The sequence below is a fragment of the Centroberyx gerrardi genome, chromosome 2, assembly GCF_048128805.1.
Source record: "Centroberyx gerrardi isolate f3 chromosome 2, fCenGer3.hap1.cur.20231027, whole genome shotgun sequence".
Taxonomy (NCBI): Eukaryota; Metazoa; Chordata; class Actinopteri; order Beryciformes; family Berycidae; genus Centroberyx; species Centroberyx gerrardi.
This window is the reverse complement of record NC_135998.1, coordinates 27,707,492-27,731,010: the sequence shown is the minus strand read 5'-3', so window position 1 is coordinate 27,731,010 and position 23,519 is coordinate 27,707,492. Positions and strand designations below refer to the sequence as shown.

General features: G+C 44.1%; 2 protein-coding genes across 2 annotated transcripts in view; both read right to left on the bottom strand.

Moving 5' to 3' along the window:
* Positions 1-746: 746 nt before the first annotated feature.
* On the bottom strand, positions 747-10,664 carry cnnm3 (cyclin and CBS domain divalent metal cation transport mediator 3). The gene is made up of 11 exons (XM_071897982.2): positions 9,954-10,664; positions 9,520-9,854; positions 9,262-9,438; positions 8,507-8,664; positions 7,664-7,807; positions 7,383-7,541; positions 6,660-6,829; positions 6,426-6,522; positions 5,971-6,101; positions 5,761-5,887; positions 747-3,033 (listed from the first exon to the last, which is right to left on the bottom strand). The coding sequence occupies exons 1-11, from the start codon at positions 10,662-10,664 to the stop codon at positions 2,984-2,986; spliced, it is 2,259 nt and encodes a 752-aa protein (XP_071754083.1). The 3' UTR covers positions 747-2,983.
* A 4,988-nt stretch (positions 10,665-15,652) lies between these two features.
* Positions 15,653-23,519, bottom strand: part of cnnm4a (cyclin and CBS domain divalent metal cation transport mediator 4a) — a 19,540-nt gene continuing 11,673 nt past the window's right edge. Inside the window, exons 6-8 of the mRNA XM_071898186.2 lie at positions 18,642-18,731; positions 16,964-17,139; positions 15,653-16,243 (exon numbers count right to left, since the gene is read on the bottom strand). Coding sequence (XP_071754287.2) covers positions 15,653-16,243; positions 16,964-17,139; positions 18,642-18,731 — 857 coding nt within the window. The remainder of the gene's footprint in view (positions 16,244-16,963; positions 17,140-18,641; positions 18,732-23,519) is intronic.

Sequence of the window (23,519 nt, the reverse complement as noted above, 5' to 3'; positions counted from 1 at the left end):
GTAGATTCAATCTATCCATCTGCCCCATATGCAAGTGCAACATTTCAAGTTTTATTTCAAGTTAAAGAATGAATAATGAACCAGTACTAAAACAAAATGTTGACTAGGTTGTCAAATAGGAAGCAGGCTACATATCCTGCCTTACAAAGCCAAAGAGAAATAATCACATAGTGAGATTACTTGAAAGTGAAATTACTTGAAAGTTAATGTCCTGACCTGACAAACGTATTGCAGGTATAGAGGTGGATAGTGTCATTTAACCTTTTGATATTAAATTAAATTTAATAGTCCTGGCCTTTGACCATGAAAACACACAAATGTAGCTACTGATTGTTGTAGGGCAGGATAGAAGTGTTGCTTCCTGAAAATGTGACCTACACAGGCAGGCGGTATATGGAAGGAAGTTATTGTGAATTTCAGTGCTAGGAAGAGAAGTGCCGCTTTCACTTCTCAGAACTGTTAGGAGCATCTGGCAGCTCAGTGGTCTAAGGTGCATGTCATGTGGTCACAGCATCCTGGGTTCAGGTCTGGCCTGACCTTTGTCACATGTCACCCCTGTCCTAAAAGAAAAACATGTTTGTGTAAATCAGATTTGCTCTTCAGTGGAATGTACCTTTAGCATGATGTTGTTCCACTGTCTGCGTGAACGCCTGCCTCGCCACACGCAGCACTAACACTTAAAAAAGGACTGATCACTTGTGATATTTCCGTGTGTGGGAGTAGACAAGGAAAACAAAAAGAACACATTTCGAACAGGATTGAGTTTATTTCCTACGAAACTTAAGTATTGAAAGTGTTAAATGCAACGGGGTCTCAATGCACCCAAAACCTGGCAGCATTCCAAAAAAAATGAGCTGAGAAATTCTATACAAATGTAACCTAGACAGAAAGAAACTGATAAAAATGTGTGGTTTTCATTAACTCTCATGGTAACAGTGTTCTTGTACCTGAAAACCGAGGCTGACTACCTATTAACTACAACCTTGATTTATATTTTCTCTAAGTATTCATATATTAATATACAGTTCTCCACATCATCAAACCCCCCCGACATTTCTCCCAATCAGTATAAGTAGCACAAGTAATGATTACCTTTTGTACATTCAGTCTTTTGATACCATATAAATGAACTTATTACAACAAAACAAACAAAATATAGGTAAACAGCTGAAAAATATTTACTCCGAATCACACGGTTTCTCCAAGAATATGGCATCATGTTTGCAAATGACAACACTGGATGAACCAAACACACATCTCTCAATGGAATCGAAATGCGAGGAGGCAGAACTGGTGCTAATGTAACACCGTAACATGTTGGAGAGTATCTGGTTGGTGCAGAACATCCTCCTAACTGACCCGTCTGCTACTCAAACACTGATTTTTTTTTTTTTTTTTTTTTTACTCAAACACTGATTTGCCGAATTCATACTCAAACACTGCCGAACGGCTCTCCAAGCCTGATGGAAAAAGTACGCTTTGCCGTTTTTCTCCATTTAACTTTAGGGGTTGTTTCTAGACCAAGATGTCCATATACTGCCGGACGTGCGTGATGAAATGAGCAACATACGACCTGGGTTATGGAGTTTGGTGAAGACTGGATGCTTGCTTGCTGACATGTACTAGTCAAATATTGTATGTCACACACACACACACACACACTCACAGACACAAACAGACACATACACATGTACGCACATGCTGGAATGTTAACATAACCATCTGGGATAACGAGGATGAGATAACAAACAAGGTGCTTTAGGCAATAAGCGAAGCACAAACTCGCACTGTGGATCTCCTTGGCCAAACAAATGGAATGCATGCGTGCAGGATGGCTACAGCTGGAGCTTCCGGTCAGGAGCTGCAGAGTTGAAACCTCGCTGTATCTGGCCCACACCGCCACAGCTCCTTCACTCATTGACTGTTAACCCTGCTTCCAATTCTATGGGTTTAAGATTACAGATGGCCAAGTCAATGCAGGCAGTAAGGTAAGATCCATAGTGCCCTCTGTTGGACCAGATGCAGTGTTGCTGACCTTGCACGTCAAATGGATCTAGATAGGTGCCACAGGGAGAGACTGGGTGCTGGGATTGGTTTCTCACATATCAGACTAAATCACAACGCACAAATCAACATCAGCATCAGGTGAACTCTGACCCTGTGTGAATAGTCGTAGTGATATTCAAATGGCCATGTGAGCCAACCAGTGATCTTTGACGTTTACTCTTCGAAATGTTTTGCAAATCTGACCGGGTGTGTTGATGCTGTAGTCCCCTTGCTTTTCCAGGTTTGGATAAAACGGAGACCGATATGGTGATAATATGTGAGCCTCCTTTTCATCTTCCCGGTCACAAACATATAAGTGTCCCATCAAGGCAGAGCACTGATAGGTCAAAGCTGAAATAACACTATTTGGCTATACACACCTCTATGTGTGATAGTACTGCTGTGTGAGGGTGAAAACAATTGGACGTACCTTACAGCTAGTAAGATAGCTTCATGCTATCAACAGTGCACAAATTTATGTGCAAATCAGCTTTTATCCAATTTATGTTTAGTGTCTAAAATGGACGGATGCTTGAATATGCACGGACATAAACAACAGACACACTGACAGACACAGACACACACACGCAAATGCATGTAGCTTTGGCACCCAGACAGGCAAAAGTGAGGAATGAGCAATGCAACGTTTAGTAAGGAAGGCTAAACTGGGAGGAAAGGCACCGCCCAATTAATAAAAAATGTGTGTATAAAACAGCATAAAATAATTGCAATGAAAAGCACATAAAGGAATGGGGGTGGAGATGAGAATGGCAAAGTGAATGCCATGGATCTATAGATGTACACAACCACTCTCACTCCATTCTAGTCCAATAACTACGTTCCAGCCATAGATAATTCATTGATAAAAACAAATAAGAACAAAAAAAAGTCTCCACTTGGTTGGATCAGGTTTTGACAAAGGGCAGAGAGAACTGCACTACCCATGAGCCTCCTCTTCCGTGGAGCTCTCCTGGGCTTTACTGCCACCTGTGGAACCCGACCAATGAGAGGAGAGCTGGGGTGAGTGAGGGATGATGACATCACAATGACACAACCATACAGAGGGCTTTCAGGTGACGTAACGGCCTCTATGGCGGCCATTTTGGAGGTCTTCAGCTCTAACGGCTGAGAACAGCTGACTGCATTTCTAAACTTACGACTCAGCCGTCTCAACAGTATGGAATAGATTACTTTCTGTGTTGTTTTTGAACGGAAACTCTGATACATCTGATCGATTTTGTGTTCTTTGTATATAATGTCAGCTTGTAAGTTAAATAGCTAACCATAGTACCTGGTCAGCTACTATGACTGTCCTGTTGTTAACACATTCAATTTGCACAATAGCTAACACTATGTAGCTAGTAGCGTCTAGTGGTTGCTTGTTAACATTTACCACTAGTTGCTTTGCTAAATTAGCTAGTTAGCTCCCTAGCAAAGCCAAAAACAACTGTTTGTGTTAGTTAACAACTTGGAGTGCTTTGGAGTAGAGGCTGGATAAAGAAAAAACGGTAAAAGTGAAAAGTCGGACAGGTCGATTTTTTGTACAAAAGTACTGTGACACAGCAAACTGTCTTGGCTCCTTTAGCCCTAGTCTCCACTCCAAACATACTACTTGTAGTAGCTTGAGAAGGGTTCATTCAGCTGACCTGAACTAACAGTTGTTTTTTGGTTTTGTTACCTTGCTACCTAGCCAGTAGTCTAATTTAGCAAAGCCACTAAGGTTATTGTTAACATGCAACTACTAGCCATGTAGCATTAGCTGCTGGGCAAATGAGATGTGTTGACATGACAGTGATGGGCAGCTGAGCAGATACTATGGTTAGCTAGCTATCTAAGAAGCTGCTATTGAACACCAAATCGATCAGATGCATCAATGACATGATCAGTCCCCAATCAAAAATGGCACAGAAATGTCTATTTCATTCTGTTATGGCTGAGCTGTAAGTTTAGAAATGCAGCTTTCCTCAGCTGTTCTTGGGAAGAGCTGTGGACCGCCAATATGGCCGCCAGATGGCACATTACGTCACCTGAGACTGACGTTGCGTTTCATTAGTCATTTAACTCTTTAGCTCTCTGTCACTTCCCCATCATACGCCACGCGAGCGGCCACTTGCAGAGCAGGGGGCGGGGTCCGAGGGAGAGCGGAGGATTTGAAACGGAACGCACTTAACCTTATGCAGGCCTAATAATAATAATAATAATGATGATAATAAATAATACAAATTACACAGAACAATGAGTATTCAAATATTACAGATGCCTTAACTTCATAAATATGCCTATATCCTCAAAATATATAGCTTGTTTACTTTCATTTATATATACTGTATCACTATCAGACATGGGTTCAGGCGGTTTGTGCACAGGAAATGATGGACAATCACAGTGAATTATGGGCAAGCTACGCTCCTGAAGTCTAGGTCGTTGTTGACTCGCTCCCCCGGCCCTCGAAGGCTCGATCTCAGAAACGGGAGTTATCAGAGTAATGGAACGATACTTAAGATGGCGGCGGGTATTCCCCCGAGGGGAAGTGTCGAGGGGAACGAGGAAAGGTTAAAACTTTCCTAAAACGAAGCTGAAGACTAATGAAACGCACCGCAGGTCCTCTATATACCCAATATACCTTTTGACATTACAATGCCACCTATCACAATGGGATTCCTGCCCAGTCTGTGCAACAGTCATATCGGGTCAGACATGCAGAGATAGTCTAGATGTGAAGGAGTGACAGTATAAGTATACATACCCACCAGAGAGAACTGAGATGTGTTCAGGGAAGAGCAGAAATGTGCAATGACAAAGGATGAGGAAACAGAGGATATGAAGCCTCTCCACAAGCACACACACACACACACACACACATATATATATATCTGCACACACCCACATTCTCATTCTGTACAAGAATTTATTTCTCAGTTAAAAATAAAGGACACCAAGTGAAGTGGGACTGAACAAAACAAGGACAATTCTATTGGTTTGACAAAGTAAACATTTCAAAAGGGCAAAAAGAGTCCTGAGAGGCTGTCATACTGTCATACTTTTACCTTTAAGAAGGGACCAAGAGTGGGACATTAATTGTTATTGATTTTGTTTATATATCGATATTGGTATTTCATATATACAAATGTACAAATCAATGTGTATGGTAAACTGTTCTCCTTGGTGCCCTTCTAGTGAAAGAGAGGCAGAGTTAATGTGTGTGTGTGTGCGATTGAGTGTACTATATGTAGGTGTCTGTTGTCATGCCACAGACAGGCGGCATTTTATTTACCTCATGCAAAAAAAAAATACTAACAGTAGTTCTCAATGGTATCAAAGAAAGAAAAGTTTACAGGGAACTCTGGAAGGGCCAGAGGAGGAGAGAAGGAGAGAAGACATGGAGGCAAGCAAGGAGGGAAAAAAGAGAGAGAGAGAGAGAATGATCTTAGTTCAGCGAAAGGCGAACAGGCAAAAGTATATTCTATCAACATATATATGGACAGAAATAGCTACTATTAGAGATATTAAAGATTAAAATTACAATAGAGAAGAAAGGTATCACTTTATTCCCTTATCTGAGGAGGGGAGTCTGTAATACCAGTTTTTGGAAAATCATATTCAAAAGAGTTTTGGTATGACTTTTCATCAACACAGATGTTAGTTTTGGGATCCAAGAGTGTCTTTTGGACAATAGATGTTGGAGGTCAAAGGTTGTTTTGAGAGAGGTTTTACCTTGTGTGGTGTTTCTGTCATTGAGTAGCTTGGTCTGGCTGTTGGGCAGGATCTTAATCTCAGGAGGATCTGGACTCTGAGCCACACGGGATGCCATGAGAGCATTCAAATACTGTAGACGCGTCACCTACAAATTTAAAAAAAGCACGAGACAGTTAGTTGTGACAGCTCTAATAGTGTACACACACACACACACACACAAACGCTTACCCGTATGAGCTGCAGGTCAGTGAGAGCTCGGACGGTGTAGTCAGGACAGTAGCTGGACGGGCTTGTAGCATCTCCTAAATCAAACGGATCCCTGGGAGAGTGACGCTGGGTTGACACTGGAGATTGGTGCACTGTTATTACACACACACACACACACACACACACACACACACACACACACACACACAGAGTCAGCTCATTGTTTGCAATCCTGCAAATTTCCGCCATGATGCTCTTTTCATTTTACAGGCAACTGTGTCAGCTCACTTTTCGGTACTCTATCTACAACCTCAGTTATATAAAACATGGTACAGACAGTGTTATCATTCAAAAGTTGGCTGTATGCTTTAGTAATTTGCTGCTTGACAAATGATCAAACCTGTGCTGTGGAGAAATAGAAAAGAGATGATGATCTCAAGTGGGAAGTGTTTGTCTTCTGCAATTCTACATCTTACCTGAAGATGGTGCTGTGAGAGCGGACACGCCATAGTATGTAAATGCCCCATTCTCAAACTTCAGCCCCTCTTTCCCGATCTCCACTTCCACACGCCCCTGAGAACAAACACCCAGCATGCAGTATTGTATCTTTTTCCAAATTTCATATTTGGCTGGTGAAATGTTGAATAGAGAAAAATGATTTAAATGATGCCATGTATAGCCAAGACAGACTTTTCAAAACCCAAACACACCTGCAGCAGCAGAATGAAATAGTCCACTGGGTGGTTGCGGGTGTACAGATAGTGGTCAGGACTCAGCCGGTTGGTGGGGTCAAAGTGCACTTCCTGGTTGACACTGGGGTGACGGAGCAGGTGGAACAGGACCTTCTCGGACACGCGTCCGGGGCTGAAGTGCTCCACTTCTACAGGGGCCAGGGGTCAGGAACAGATACACTTACTGTCTAGGGTTACTGTCTAAGGTGAAATGTTAGAGGGTTTAGACAGTGATGTCATACGCCAGATCAATCATGTCTAGAAGTGCACCGCCTGGTGACCTTAAGTAGCTGCACTCTGTTTTTCTTCAAGTTTCTTTGCTTGTTTGTCAAAATGTTGCTCTGCTTGATCCTTTACATTGAAATCAAATCAATAAAACTATTCTGCAATCCAACAGACAGTGAATTCTATCAAAATATTTTTTTAGATGCTTCTCTTTCAGCTACCTAGTTGTGCTACTACTGAGATGAGATCCCACATGCTGCCACACACAGACGTTAACAAATAAATGTTGAGCCTTAACCCTCAAGCTCGACTGTAATGTGTAACAGTGATGTAATCATTATATCCACTGTGTTAAACTGTCACTAAATATTTCAATGTAAGGTAGATGGACAACTTTAATCTCATGCACTCTTTCCCTCTGTCTCATGCAAGCACAGGCTCACAGAATATCTCACACACACACACACACACACACACCTCTGGACAGGAAGCGGTGTGTGGCCAGCAGAAGTTGTGGCGAGGTGCGGATCTTGGGTTCCCCTTCAGGCAGTTTGAAGAGAGAAAACTCCTCATGGACGCTCCGGGGCTCCAGTGGGATCTCCAGCGGAGCCAGCGGGCGCTTTACCTTCATGTCCACTGCAGCGGGAGGAGGGAGGGGAAGAGACAAGAAGGAAGTGTGCAAGTTATATTAACCATCTCAACTTCTAAAACAATGACTAAATTTCCACTCAGAGCCAATCATTGTCACAAAAACCTACAGTAGCCGTCAGACTCATCCAGGATCTCTGACTTGATGATCTCCTCGATGACGTCCTCTAAGGTGACCAATCCCAGCACCTCGTAGAAGGGATCGCCCTCCCCCTCGTTGTTCACCTTCTGGACGATGGCCAGGTGAGAGTTGCCTGACAGGAGGAGAGAGGTCAGAGGTCAAATCACATAATATAACCCCTGCTCAGGTATCTGTTCGGGTGCATGACGCCCAGAGCACCCGATACGCACTGAGAGACAATTTTTAAACATGGAGAAATCTCTCTGAGGTGGCAATGTTCTTCTTCTCTCCTAACATTTCTGGTACAATAAATGCTGTGCCAGTGAGATGACAGGACGTTAGAATGGGCCGCACTTTTTCTGCAACTCTAAAGCTAATGTTAGCTGCCTAGCACATGTTATATTGGTGTTTTACGTTGGCTAAAACGTGTAATTTTCTGTAAATATTTTAAATAAATTGCAAATTGGAGCATAATTATTGTATCTGTTTCTTTGATTATCCTTATTTTCACAAGATGGTCTCTATAACATTGTCATTGTTGTCATCAGATGCAACTGAAATTGTTTGCTGCCATGGCAAGGTGTTTGGCAAAAAGGAAAAGGGGTGAAAGTACAGCTCAAGTACAGAGAATTTAGGAATCTTTTATGGTTTACCTCCTGTGGATTATATTTGAAATTTGAGCGAAATTCTCATGCCATGTACACTGCCCTGCAAATGTCCCTGTGCCGGTGCCTAGTGGACATTTGAAAATGTACCAACTGCTAGCCTCCCACTCACTCACTCACTCACACACACACACACAAAGCAGTTGTGAGCATGTGTGTAAGCACACCTTTCTTGAACTCCTCCAGCATGGCGTCCAGCTTGGTGTCATTGAAGACAAAGTGCAGCGGGTGATTGTAGAACTTGGTGATGGTTGTCATGGGGGTGCAGTCGTCTGGGTCGACCAGAGCCAAGTCTTTCACATAAAGGATTTCCACAATGTTAGACCTGGCAAAACACACACATGCTGAATGGATATGTAGAATGTGATGCAACACACCAAAATCCACTGATCTACTGTCTATTGTAGGCACAGCGCTAACTCCTGACATTGAATGTGAGGTCGAGTTGTCCTTGTACCACGTGTGCCAGTATCTACCTTTGTTACCACATGAGTTGTGATAGGTGCCTGCACCAATATCGCCAAGGCAAATAACCGTACATGAGGAAAAAGAGATTCAAGGCACTCCAGAATAAGTTTAAAAAATAATAATAGAGGCTTTTATTCTATTTGCCTATTCATTTTGAAACGTTTAAAAATTGTTTGGGTAAGGAAAGAGGCTTTTTAACCAATTTTGGAGTGCGTTCAGTCTCTTTTTCCTCATGACTAGAAGACCATTTTCCCAAACTTCTATCTTTAACATCATAACCTAAGAAGCTTTCCAGACTCCTATCCATTTCTCCACAAATGACTGTACGTTTGTTGTACTGTATCCACTGTTTACATCGACAGACACTGTGCACCGCTTCCTTTAAAGTAACGCTTGCTGTCCAAGTTGATAAAACATTCAAAAGGTCACATGAGTGTCATTTGGCTGTGCCCACCTCTCCTCTTCGTAAATGGGCACACGCGTGTAGCCGCTCTGCATGATCTCGGACATGGTGGAGAAGTCCAGGATGGCCGTGCTGGGCAGCATGAAGCAGTCCTTCAGAGGAGTCAGTATGTCCTCCACCGTCTTGCTGCGCAGAGCCCCGCGGCTGAACTCCTCCTTCACAAACTCACTGCAGAAACAAGCCCAAGATGTGAGCGGGACACGGACATGACATGGTGATGATAACAAGGAGTGGCAGTGTGTGTGTTACCTGTAGGGGTCGTTGACGCTGGTGCGGATCATTTCCATGGCCCTCTCCCTCACTCCGCAGGTGCTGATGTCCCGCCTCAGCGCCAGGTCCAGGATCAGCCCCAGGGGACAGGACAGGGGGCAGGTCAACACCATACACACCTGGGCCAGCCAGGTCAGACCCGGCGCTATCTGGAACCCGTAGCCGGAGCAGACTATGTGAGGCACCATCTCAGCCAGGAGGAAGATGAGGAAGCCGCTGGTGAACACGGCGGCGGCGATGGAGCCCAGTGCCCGGTACAGCAGCACCCCCAGTGCCGAGTGTCCCACGGCACAGAGGAACAGCAGGGAACACACCTGACAAGTGGAAAAGGAGTGAAAGGAGAGATTAAACATTATGTCCCACCTATGGTAAGTCCACAGCTGTGAAATGCTGCCATCGTCCCAGAAACTCACCAAGAAGTTTCCTCTCCTCCGGATGGGCTCCAGGCGCTTGGCGGCCCGTTTCTCCTCCTCGGAGCCGCAGCTGTGAAGCACGTACAGCTCCAGGGGATCCAGCCACAGCAGGCTGAGGTTCACCGTCCTCAACACCCCGCAGACCAGGATCAGCGCCACTACCAGCACGGCCAGACCCCACGGCGGGATGTAGTCTGCGGGGAGAGCCTTGTCGGTGTTTATCCGCAGTCTGTCCGGTCCCACAGAAGCCCATCTCCCTCCGCTCAGCACACACAGGTGGTGGTAGGTGGGATTGCCTCCTACCCCCTGGGCTGAGAGGCTCTCTTTCCGAGCCTGCACCGTTATCAGCCCGCTGTTCGCCTCGTCCGCGGAGAACTCCCCCGTCACCTGGAAAGCGGACGCTCGGCGGCGGGTCTCCTGCCCACATGGGTCCGCCGCGTCCCCCACCGCCCCGGCCTCCCCGGTAGCTGCCCCGGCGAACGCCGCCCACGGCCAGCTTCCATTCAGCAGCTCGGACCCGAAGAGACGGAGCTTGAAAGTGGCTCCTTGCGGTGCTGAGATAATCCGCTCCTTCATGCACACCCGACCTGCCGGGTCTTCCAGTCGCAGCCCCAGAACCAGCGGGGCTTGCTGGCTGCAGGCGCCGTACCTGATCCCGCAGAACAACAATATCATCAACAAGAACCGTAGACCTGCCAAGCTGGCCACCATATTGGAATTGGTCAGCTTGGCTCTGCGCGAATCATGTGACTCTACCTCCGCAGCGTGGCCCCGCCCACCGGGGCCGAGCCAGCCAAACACAGCGCGCGCAGAAACTGGCTCTCAGTCGTAACCATTTTGGCTCGAAGAAATAACGGGCTGCGTAGACGGGACTGTACATTTTGGGGCGCAATTCTGGATGTTTTCTCTCGCACGGCACCGCCCCTTCTTAAAAGCTGACGAATCGGAGTAGATGTGTGGTCGTGGCCAGTGGAAACTAGGAAAACAAGAAGGGATGCCACGCCTATCTTTGTTTAGTTTCTTGAAAACAAGTCATTCATCACGTTGGATCTCTCTGTCTGTGTCTTTGAATGTTCATTGAAAAAGTAGGCTACATGTTTAGACTCACTGTTCAAAATATTAGGAAGACATTCCTAAAAGTGAGTTGCACCTTTTGGCACAAAATCTTATAAGATTGTCTCAGGGCTTGAAGGGCCTTTTGTGCCCTATCTCCCCATCTTGTGCTTTCATAACTCTCCTTCATGACTAATAAGTGAAATCATTATAGCTTTTACTTTCAATCATATGGTCGGTATTTTTAACTGAAATAAAACTGTTCCTAATATTTGTACATTCAGTGCATCTCTCACCGATTATGGCTTTTCTTTCATATTTATGTTTTAATCTGTGCAGTGTATGAGAACCACAGGACTGAAATATTACAGTTAAAACCTTTTTGATTTGAGGATCTATTCCCATCTCATGTATTGCTCACACCAGTTAATGTGCAATGAGCAAACCCTAGTTAGTAAGCATGTGAACCAAAAGGAAGCACAGCTTAAAACTTCATTCTAGCCATGACAACTGCACTCCTTACAAATGAGAGAACAAACACACAGACAGATTTTCAGTAGAGAAATATATCTCAGGTTTATTAACCTTATAGACTTCTTCAAAACGCCTAACAGTCATTATAAAACAGTATGTACACATTGCTTTAAGTTAAACAATCCAAGTTTGGAAATGCTCCTCCGTCGTTGGTCACCCATTCCAATAAAAGAAGAAACTAACAATAAAAGTCAAACATGTTGCAACAATATCTGAATATTAAATGATGTCAAACCAGTAATTTGGACTGAATAACTTGGGGGAATGAACAGACAAAAATAAAAACTTTAATTCTGAAGTAGTTTTGGAGTATGAAGGCCATGAAGCTGAAAAGGACATGGTGATAGATGCAGAAATACAGTGTGGGGTCACTACTCTTCCATCTGGGGGCCCACTCCCCTCACTCTGGGCTCTTCTCCGCTGCTCCACAACTCCACATGCATGAAATCTAATTCAAACCATCCAAGTTGTGAATTATACACAGTGGAAAACTCACTGGCCTGAGAACCCTGCTCCAGAAATCTTTAACCTTCCTCCAGGTCTAATCATCACACTGATGTGGAGCTAAAAAAACAACACTACAGGAGTTGCTGATAAGCCCCGCTCCCCCGCTCCAGTCCCATGATAAAAGGGTCCGAACAATAAAAACGGCTTAGCGGGTTGGACAAGCAGTCAAAGCCAGAGGAATTTCAATATTTCCGAGCGGCGGGAGTGGAGGGAAGATAAGGGCGGAGAGTGATAAATAGGAGGGCAGGAAAGGAGCGAAAGTTGAGAGGGAAGCGTGGGAGGCTGGAAGACGAGAGCGGGACAGACGATAAGGAGGACAGTGAGAAACCGGATGGCAGTGGACAGCGAGGAGGGAAGGATGGGAAAGGAGTCTACCTCACGAGCAGCAGTAGGCCCATGAAGGCCAGACATGCCTGATAGGGGGTCAGGGAGGGGTAGAGGACTTTGACTGAGACGATGCTTTGGTTAGTTTTTATCACGTCTGATGACAAAGTATAGCAGAAATCTATGCAAGAGCGGAGGAGTAAATTATTGTTTGAGGTCAAGTCTGTGCAATGTTTATTGCTATGCAATGCCTTACTAGTAAAACAATGGAAACAAAACAAATGAAATAACACATCTCAACATCGCACCTCTCCTCATAAATAGATGCGAGCTATTTTCAACATCTCTCTCACCATCACACAAATGCCCATCTCGTCATGTACAGAGTATTTACAGTAATATAACACAAATAGCAATTAGGGAACTGAACACAGTCTTTCATGTGACCCGCTGAAAGCTGGAAGCCCGTTGGAAGCCCGTTTCACAGAACTACACCCTCGGGTGCGAGCCTATAACAAAAACAACAATAAATAGAATGTTTACAATAAATACAACATTACTAAGTCAGAACAATTGTTTTCACATTTCCCAGTACACAAACTGGTAGTCACACAGCCAACCAGTGGCTTAACTGGAAACCAATATAAGACCAATTGCTACATGAGACCTATATGAACCAGCAGGCAGGTCTAAGATTTCTTCAAATAGAGGGTAAGGCTATGTTGACTATAGACTTTTGTATTTAAAGAGCAGGTATTCCCTTTTAAATCAGTGAGGTCCTGTCTTTGCCTACAAAATCTAACTCTCTGGTCTTCACAGAGTGCTCATCTCCTCATTCAGGACATAATCCTGCAGAGGAGAAACGCTTTGGAGTCAGTATCATGTTAAATATTCACTTCTTCTAACTTAATGCTATGTAACTCACTAGTTTAAAGTGTTTTCAAATCAGTGCTAGCTTATACAAATAAAGTCTTTTTTTTTTTTTAAGTCGCAACTTTTCAAAGTAAATAAATCACTGTCACTATCAACAAAATAATTTGTCTTTACAGTCACTTAAGTTACTTCAATGTCACTGCATACATAGGAAAAATAGGTAGATTACATGCTAGCAGCTTTAATGTCTGAGCTCCCAATCACCCACGGAGAGTGAGGAGTGAGGAGCTGCAGTCGTCTTCATGGTAATCTCTCTCTCTCTCTCTCTCTCTTTCTCCCTCTCTCTCTCTCTCTCTCTCTAGTCCACTGGAACAGAACCCAACAGCTTCTTTAAATCACTCCCACTGCATCACACACTCCCTGTCTGCTCTACACATGGGTCGACTAGGTACAGTATCATTTACACACACAATAAAATGTACTTCACATTGTATCAAGTGCCATGTATGTATTCATCCCTGGTCTGGAATGTCATCATCAGAACACACACAGTAGGTAAAATCGTATGGAACGTTTCCGCCACCCATATACTTTTTCTTTGCGATAATCATAACCAAAACTCACCGGGAATGGCATAAAGACAAAGAACTTTGGAACGCCATTGTGACATCTGAATTCCACCGTCACCATGGAGACGTGGAATTTTAAACTGCATTGTGACATGCAAGCAAAACAGTTCAGAGCCTTTGACAGAGAGAGTTTGGCCAGGTTTTACCATCAGAGCTATGCTGCTTCCCCGTTCCCCATAACAAAGCAGCTTCGGCGGCAAATATGTAACAACACCCTCATTAAAATTGCCCTCACATTCATAACATCAGATGGCATAGGATTAAAAAGTCAACCATAGTCTATCTGTGGCTCTGGAGCGTTTTGTATGCATGTCACTATACTGCTTGTTTTGTGATGCAATAACCAATGTCAAACTTGTCTGGTGAGACACAACTCAATGGAAATAAATAACAAAATCCAGTGTGATATAAAACCACGAGTTCTGAAATCCATGGAATCACTGTATAGCAGTCCATCAATTCGTTTTCAGTGAATCCACAGTGTCCCAGCAACTCAAGATGAAGGCTAGTCTAGTGCTCATGTCTTGAAATGGTGAAACGAGGAGAGGGAGCTGGTGCCACACACAGCTCTATTCACAGTGAGGGTGTACTGGTGGGGGTGCTACGGGGGAGTTGGTCACAATAAACAGTCTCTGTGCGGTTAGCGTCATCTGAAGCACGCAGCCCGTCCTTGAACTCGTTACTTCAGTGTCCTCAAGAACCAAAGTGTCCAAAGAAAGCAAAAAATAAAATCTTCGAGTATACAAAACAATAAATCGAATAAATCTCCAATACGTACAAATTAAATAAATATATTACTCTTTAAAATGAAACAATTCATCATATATTGCTGTGGTCAAGAGGTAGGCCAGCGAGACACCCACCTTTCCGCCCAGTCTTCGATCGACTTAACTTTCACTTCAGCTTCAGACTGAGGAGCCGTTCAGTACATTTGGTCATGTAAAATCTTTGATGGAACCTGTGAATCTCATTAATGCCCGAGGAAACATCAAATCCGGTCGATTCGCTCGCTAACTTGGTCAAACAGACGTCTCACTGAGAGTCCGGAGGCTGCGGTGTCACAGACGGCGGCGAAAGACATCTGACGCATCGACAGAAAGCCAAGTAATACGCCGAGGTTCATCTGTCAAGGTTGTGCCTTAATTAACCCAAGTCATCTCATTTCCAAAGAACACACGATAAACCAAACATGCACTCTACAAAGAGGCCTATCTAAAAAAAAAAAAAAAGCGTACTCATCAAAATCAGACATAAAACCTTGACCGTTAACTTTTGTCGTTTTTGGAAGCTTCAATCTTTGGAAAAATAAAGGAAATTCAGAGACGAAGAAAAAAAAAATCAACAGAACAGTAATCACTGATCACGCTATATGGTTGTCACAGAAACTGGACATGCCATGTGGGAATGGAAGTTTCAGAGATGACTTAAGAGCAGCACAACACTGACAACCCCGTCACTTTCCCCACTTACAGACACACACACACACACACACAACCATATTGAAATTTCTGGGCAGCTTCATTAGTGTTCCCTGTGCCTCGCTCCTCTTTGTACTCTATTCGTTCACTTTGTCGGGGTTGGAGAGGGGACATGCAGGAAGGTACAAAGGAGGATCCGTTCACAAAATACATATGATGTACTGATCCTCAGCATCCCGCAGACATCTACAAGTTGGGTAATCGGGGGACAACAAGCAAACGAGATCAAGGAGTAATGCAAGTGTGTGTGCGTGTGTGAACAAGTGAGTGTAATATTCTCAAACCCCCAAAGGGATGGGAGTTAGATGGTGCTTTCAGTGTGTGCGTGACTGATGGTGTGCACGTGCGAGTGAGGGTGGGGGTGGGGGTGAGGGTGCATGTGGGGGTGGCTTGGCCTGCGAGGGCCCACACAGTTCTGCTGCTCACTGAGCAGAGTGGTGGTTTCTCCCGGCCCATTCTCTGGACCAGCAGAGGGCAGAGGAGGCGGCTGGGACTTGGAGGGGAGAGAGGAGGCTTTAGTCGGGTGGGGGTGAGGGGCGCATGTACCTGCAGAGGACAGAGGGGTGTGGGACAGGGGGGCGTGGTTGCTCGGAGGGGGCGCCGGCTGGGGCAGGGATTGACTTGGCCTGGGGCTGGAGGAGGAGGGGGCGGTTTGGGGCAGAGCGGAGCGGCTGGTGGGCGGTGTAGGTTGAGGGTGAGGGTGGGGGTGGGGGTGGGACAGGGGACGTTTCGCAGGCGGGGTGGCCAGGGGCAGCGGAGCGCGCGCCGCCGGTGGCGTCACGGGGGGCAGGGAGACGGACGTGTCCAGGCGAGAGTGACTGCCCTCTGGAGACTGGGGGGTGCTGTCCAGCCTGGAGGCCAGGAGGCCGTTCTGGTACTGGGAACGAGTGATCTGAGGAGGACAGAACACAACGATGAGGTTTGTTGAGTGCTCAGTTCTGATTGGCCAATGAACCCATTCTGAGGCCTCTGAGCAACAGACCACTGTTTCACATCTTATCATATCACTCCACACTCAAGAAATCCAGTCAAGTTTGTTGATTTTTAATCAAATTACATAGCAACACCTTATCGTTAATCCCTGCTGACTGCAAAACCCAGGTTAGACAGATTTTGGAAGATTTTTCATTAATTTTTTTCATTAATTTTTTTCATTAATTCGGACAGAATTAAACTTTTGATTGCTAGATAGAGGTTGAACAACAATCTTACTGGAATATGTTGCTATGGTTACAGTTCTGCTGCCCATGTGTATAGCCCATGGATGTTAGCTAAAGACATTTTATGGTTGCAGTGGTTGCAGGGAAAAGCTTGTAAAATACTTAGGCTTGTAATAAAATAATTTAAAAATAATACTTTGTGGCTTTGGTAAGTAGGTGTGTAATAAGCAGGATAATGTAAAGAGAGCCGGTCATTATTACAAAATAAGCCCCTTCAGGGCAACTGGGGTCTTAATTCACCCTGTTGAGCCTTATTTTGCGGTAATGACCAGCTCACTGTACATTATCCCTTATGTATTACGGACTTACAGTATTATACACTGTTAAACTGGTAAAGAGTTGACTAACTGGTGCCTGCTGAAACTGACCTAGTGTAGTTAAAAGAGAGTTACCTTGACAAACTGGAGGTCTGTGAGCGCACGCACGCAGAAGTCCGGTGTGTACTGGAAGGGCGTGCCTGGGATCTGGGTGTTGCTGCCACACACAGAGCTGCTTTCTGGAGCGCGCTCAGTGCAGCTCAGAGACGCTGAGCGGTTCAGACCGGCCGCGTGAGACGGAGAACGAAACTCTGGGAGTGACAGAGAAGAAGAGTGAGCGAGGGGGTGAAGGAAAGAACCAAGGGCAAGTGTACACACACACACACACACACATATACAAACAAGAAAAAGCACAAAGCAGACCAATGAATGAAATTTACATGAAAACAAGAGGAAGGTGAGTGTATCAGCGATGATGGACAAAAAAAACAGAACAATGCATGTGGACAGTGGTGTAGGTAACAGAGACCAATAGTCATAAACACACTGCAACACACCACACACGAATACAGCTGCACAAACATATTAACGTCAACATACAGATACATTTAGTATGATTGATAGTTTGTGACGATATGACAACGCTTTTGATGAGGATGTGCCAGGAATGTGACAAACACGCCATGCAATGAGGCACAGTGCATCGCTTGAGCATTGTATGGCTGAATCAAGACTGTGTGAGCCCAGAGGACGAGCCTCTCATTGGCTGAGCTCAGAGGATGAGATGCAATGGAGGGGCGGTGCGGGGGCAGGGAGTCATCCTCGCTGAGTGTTAGGCTTGAAGGAGGTCGTGTTAAAGGAGAGTGACGTGAGTGATGATCATAGAACTTCAGTTCAATGTCGTAGAGGGAATCAGGTGGGGAGATATAAGTTAACATTTACGCTTAACCAAAGCTCTACGGTCAGACTAGCCTTACCCTGGTGGAGATGCATTTCTACAGGAGCGATACATAACGTCTGACCGTGGATCAGTGGTTAAAAGGAAGGAGATAGTGACCGGGTCAGAGATTAGAGGGCGCAAAATGAGAGGCGGTGGCGCCGAGTTAGGACACTCCACCTAGAGCCCCATCCAGCAAGTTTTTCCACCGCTCGTCGGGCTGTGACGCCTGAGCCTGAGGAGCGACCCTCCGATCTGCTGTGACACACGGGCGACCCCGTCAGGCGCATCAGCATCCTCAGCCGTCGCCGAGCGGCTCCGCTTTGCCGACGCGCCGCTCCGGCAGCTCCCTCCAGGCTGCGTCCTTGAACCCGACACTCCCTCTGTCCTCGGCCCTTCAGGGGAGCGCAGGCGACTCACATGACCCCGCAGCTCAGAGAGGCGGCGCCGAGTTCGACTGAACTGAGCGTGTGCAAGGACTGACAGGACTTGGCAGCAGAATCGTTTTTATCTGCCATATGGCCTATTAAACGGAGGGTTTCCATTCAAACAGGCCTCTATCAGTGCCCCTATTGTCAATCTGAATCTTGGCTCATAAGGACATAAGCTCATTTTCAAGCTTTTGCTCATACACTAAAGGAAATACAACAGCAGAGAAAATAAAGGGCAAATTAAACTTTAAAAAAGGTTCATTCCCCTCTGGGAAAATGCCTTTAATGCTTGCCAACTAACAGGTGTTCAGTATTTACTGTGGGCTTGTACTTGCTGGAGCAGGGCTCTTAAAGATGATGAAAGAGGAAATGGTGAGATTGGCTTAAAAAAAAAAGGAACCCCCTCCCTCCCCCCCTCCCTCCTTGGGCCCATGCGAGTCTTTACCTGGGAAACGAGAGAACAGGGAAAACCTCTTAAGAGAGAGGCGTCGCGGAGGGGGGGACGCCACTGACGGGGAGAGAGGGGGGGTGACGGCTGAGAGAGGGGGGAGGAGCAGAGAGAGAGATGATCTTGTTTACTTGTTCACTCAAGGAGGGGCAGCAGACTGTAAATTGTATATCCCTGCTGGAGCTCCACGGCCAGCTCTGTGCATTTATTCCCCACAGGTGTAGTGTCACTGCATTAGTGGATCTTTGCCACGTGCCATCGGCTGCTGTGGTGTTTGGTTGGAACGAAAACCTGCAGACTCTTGGGTCCCGATGGCACATGGTTGAGATCCACTGCACTACATCATACACAGTGAAGCACCGACTCTATCCCCAGGTTTTCTTTCCTCCATCTGCACTGATACGTAATGGCTGAATGGCAAAAGCGCTCCTGAAAAATAATGAAATTCTCCCAATCAGTGTTCCAAAATCGGTGCAGATGAGGAAGAGGGAAAACGAGCACACGTTGTTCTTGGACTTATGCAATGGATGATACCTGACAACGTGTGTGTTTACCACTTTCATTGGATGATGCGGGGGCCAAGAGCCACCTGACATGAAGCGGAACCACCCACATAGCCACAGATTAAAAATTCAGAGTGTTCATTAAAATTTGTCATTAAAAATTTAACTTTCTGCTAGCAATATCTCTAGTAACTTCTTTTCCCCCTAGTAACATCTGTGGTTCGGACCGGCACCTGAAACACAACCATCCTATCCAATAATCACATGAGATTCTTATGCAAAGTCATCATTACTTTACTACTACAGTAAATAGGACAAACCTTATTACTGTAAATCACGGCCTGGGTGAATATTCTATTCTGAATTGCTGCAGGGGTGCTGATTAATTTCAGATAACTATCATCATTTTAAGTGAATGTGCTTGTAAGATGTGAGTTCCAGTGAGCGATCGGCAGACGGGCTCAGCGTCAAATATTCTACTGAACTTGCAGTGCTGTTGCTAAATTTAGGAATGCAAAAAATGATGCTGTAGAATGAATCTTAGTTGCAAAAACAGTTGCTTTATAGAGATGCAGCACATGGGTCTAGGCACAAATATCCTTCCTGTCTTGTCAATAGGCCACACAAAATATTTGAAATGAAAACTGCTTGATTTATGTTGTATGTCTGATGTTCCAAAGAATCATTTCCCCCTAACCACCTCGTCACCCTTGTATATTAGTAGATTTAGAATTTTGTTTCTAGAGATAGTAGAGCAAGTGTAACTAAGCTAAATCTGATTTTAGCTTATTTAATTTTTTCAGTTGAACCTGAACAGAGCCACCAGCATCTCTGCCAACTCCAGCAGCAGCAGCAGCAGCAGCTGGAGGTTCATAAGCTAAAAATAAACAGTAGAAGTGTTAATACCAGCAAACCTACTGCAACCGCCTGAGCAACACAAGCAGCAGTCTTCTGTATGAGGACATTTTTAGATCCCAAAGGTAACAGCAGCTTTGGCAGGTAGAAGGGCCACTTGCTTTGTATAGTAAGCCAACTGTGTATTAGGCAGAACAAACAGAGCTAATTAAAGAATTTTGTTGAACCCTGCACGAATTGGCTCATTGAAGTATGCAGTAGTGTTGCACACTTATTTAATTATTGATTTACTCCTGCGAGCAATGTGGGTTATCTTATAAGAGTATTAACAAAATGTATTAACCCCAAATGTGTTTTATGTCTATTATAAGCCTATGGTTAGTTCTGATGTACTTTGCACCACATGATGTTTGAACTTGCACCGCTGAAGTTATGAGTATAAAAACTGTTCTTTTGAGGAAATATCTTATGATAGAGCTGGCAGGGCAGTTCAGTGTTTGGGGGTGTAGTGCTGCCTTCAGTTTGGAATAAACAGTTGCCAAATCCACATTAAATTTTGAGTGCAAAAGCTAAATCTATGCATGAAAAAAAAAATCTGTCAATGCCGTTGTAGTAGAGCAGGAAAAGCAGTTTTGTGTTTATATGTGCAGTATTAATTCAACAACTAACACAGAGAAAGCAGCTTGAGGCCACTGGACAATATCTTTATTAAATCCACTGATTCATTTTATTAAAACTATTATGGTCATCCATTTATTTTCCATATATATATATATATATTTATTTATTTTTTTGTCTTAGTAGGAATGGGAGCCATAGTGTGACAAGTCATATCATCCTGTATTTTATGCATTAATGTGTATTTTTATTGGGATGTGTGTTGTTACAGTGAATGGGATAATCATTTGGATTAAATAGACAGTGCAAAAGTTCATAATATTGTCATACTAATTTCAAATGTGACAGTCAGAATGTGCATGGACAACTGCTTGCAGTGCAGCAGACAGCCTGTGTGCAGGACTTGCCCCTACACAGTGTGGGACAGAGGAATAGGATTAGAGGAGGTGATTAGGACGTAAGACGTGAAGAGTGAGCAGCGTCCGGTCTGGATTACTCTTTGATGCAACTAATCTTATTCATTTATCCACGATTGATCAGCTGCACGTCTGGTTAAACAACTGACCTGTGAACAAACGGCCGAGCTGGTTAGACTATTTTAAATGAAACTATGTTGGATTAAATTGGACTAATTCGCTTTTTAAGATTAGGATATAACTTGCCTTAGAAACCACATGTCTAAACCTTCATTTAGAATATGGTCAAACAGTTGTGTCAGACTGTCTGGTTAAACAAATTTAATAGACACCATCCATTCCGAATAAAGAATTTTCCCAGGCCATGATATAATATGATTTAATGACAAAAGAAGAGAATGAAGAAGAGCTATTTTTTTTTATAGCGAATGTATTAAGCGCTCATAAAGAACCAGGGAGCTTGTTGAATTATGTTAAGACAGATCTAAAATGACACTAAAAAGACAGTTGTTCTATATCTTAGAGAGTAAAGTGTGTTCATATAGATTCAATCTACCTAAACAAATGGTCTTTCAGACTCTTATTTGTAGCTGGCAACACTGATCATTAGATGTTTTCATATTTTGGCTCTCTGGCCCCGCCTTCACATACTTCACATACAAAGTTGGCTTCATATTTAGATAATCTCCTCTGATTCGCTGGCTCACTGTCGGTCCTACAGAGAGTTAAGGAGGTAAAAATATTGCTACCTCCACATCGCACTTCAGGATGGGAAACGGTTGTATGTTTGACTAACTTTGACACATGGCTGCACATGACGCTGAACATGCACACACACATAGAGCTGCGTCATGTGCACACAAAGCACAGAAAACAGTTTGCCCAAGAAGACAGAGAGAGAAACAGGAAAAAATGCAAACAGGAAAAGGGAGAACGGGGAGGAAGAAGAGAGAAGGAGTACTTACGATTGACTTAACTTGCACTAACTTCCCTCTTAGCACTCTCATGACTGGAATCCCTGTGTTTTTTCTGAATTGTGTTTCTCAGTTACGATGCTGCACCACTAGGAGTCAGCAGTGTCTCTACCTCTACAGCGTGTTGGTGTGCGGACGCCAAACAGGTTTTAAGCTCAAGTGTGCCGACCTCAACACTAAAGCACTAAAAAAGTGATGCGTTTCTGATACTGCCTGGCCACCGATACCGCCGAGGTGTACTGGTGGCCTTCTCAAGTAGGCTTGCATCATCTAACACCTGCCATCTTCTCTCATGTACATGCCACACACACACACACACACACACACACACACACACACACACACACACACACGCACACGCACACACCTCTACCTCCTCCTTTAAGGATATCAAAATACACATTAAGATAAAAGATAAATAGTGGTGTATTTGCAATTTTAAAGTGTGTGTGTGTGTGTTGCGAAGCTGAATGAAAGCAGGATAACAGCTACACCCACAGCTTCTTCTCCTTTGTAAATACTGACCGTGTATTAAGCCTAAATCTGTATTATTTTGTCAAAACTCAGCATAAAGAGGGGCAAGGGAAATTCAGTTCAATATAATTGTGTGCATTTGTAGTCTGGAAGTGCGTCCCAGTCTTGTTTTGATATTTAAATTTTATTCTTCACCCTAATCTGACATCACAGCTCCCCATTTGTACCCATGTTCCCTGTTGGTTCATCACAATGAAGAAGCTAATCAAATTAAACTAATTATTATCAGCACAGTGGAAATTAACTTGACTTGACTTGGGGGGGGGGGAAGTGTTATATTGGGGAACATTTTAAATTCCTGCACTGAGGAGAAATGAAACAAGTGAGGCACACAGTTGAGTGTGGGACTATTTCACTAAAATTGTAAGGCACATTGTAGATTTTGATGCAGTGTACAAAATACAACACCAGTCCTGTTATGTAGTGTAATAGCATTTGAGTGTTATAATGACTACAGGAGAAGATGTTGATTTCCTAAAAAATAAATAAATAAATAAATAAATAAACATTTAATGTGGAATACGGTCAGTGTCAGTCTGTTAATCCTTATTTTTAATTGCCTATCTTATATTTGCTCCCTGCAATATACAGTATGTTATCATGCAGGTTTTGTTGAGATTGAATTCTCAGAGCTACACATGCTACAGTATCTCAAGGCTGAGGTAAAGCAGTTGCCTGTATTCAGGAAATTTGATACAAAACATTTTTAATCAACCCATTATAATTTCTAACCAGACTAAATCAAATTCTAGTCATAGTAACTAGGGCTGGGCAGAATACAGAAAATTTACCAAAACCAACACTACAAATCTTTTACCAGCCTAATTTTCCACGTTGGTATATTCAGTAATTCTAATTATTCTGCCAAAGCGTGTTCTTTCATTTAAAGCTGCTACCAGCAGACTGTGGGAAAAAAAAACTTTTTTGCCAGCCAAAATTTTAGTTACAACTACACTGAGCTAGCAAAGCAGTTTT

What these genes read in the sequence shown, in the direction of transcription:
- cnnm3 (XM_071897982.2), bottom strand. Translation starts at nt 10,664, where the DNA reads ATGGTGGCCAGCTTGGCAGGTCTACGGTTCTTGTTGATGATATTGTTG. An exon ending in GCTGGAGGAGTTCAAGAAAG is followed by an intron (nt 7,808 to 8,506) that starts GTGTGCTTACAC and finishes TCCTCCTGTCAG; the next exon opens with GCAACTCTCACCTGGCCATC. An exon ending in ATTTCATTCTGCTGCTGCAG is followed by an intron (nt 6,523 to 6,659) that starts GTGTGTTTGGGT and finishes GTTTGTTCTCAG; the next exon opens with GGGCGTGTGGAAGTGGAGAT.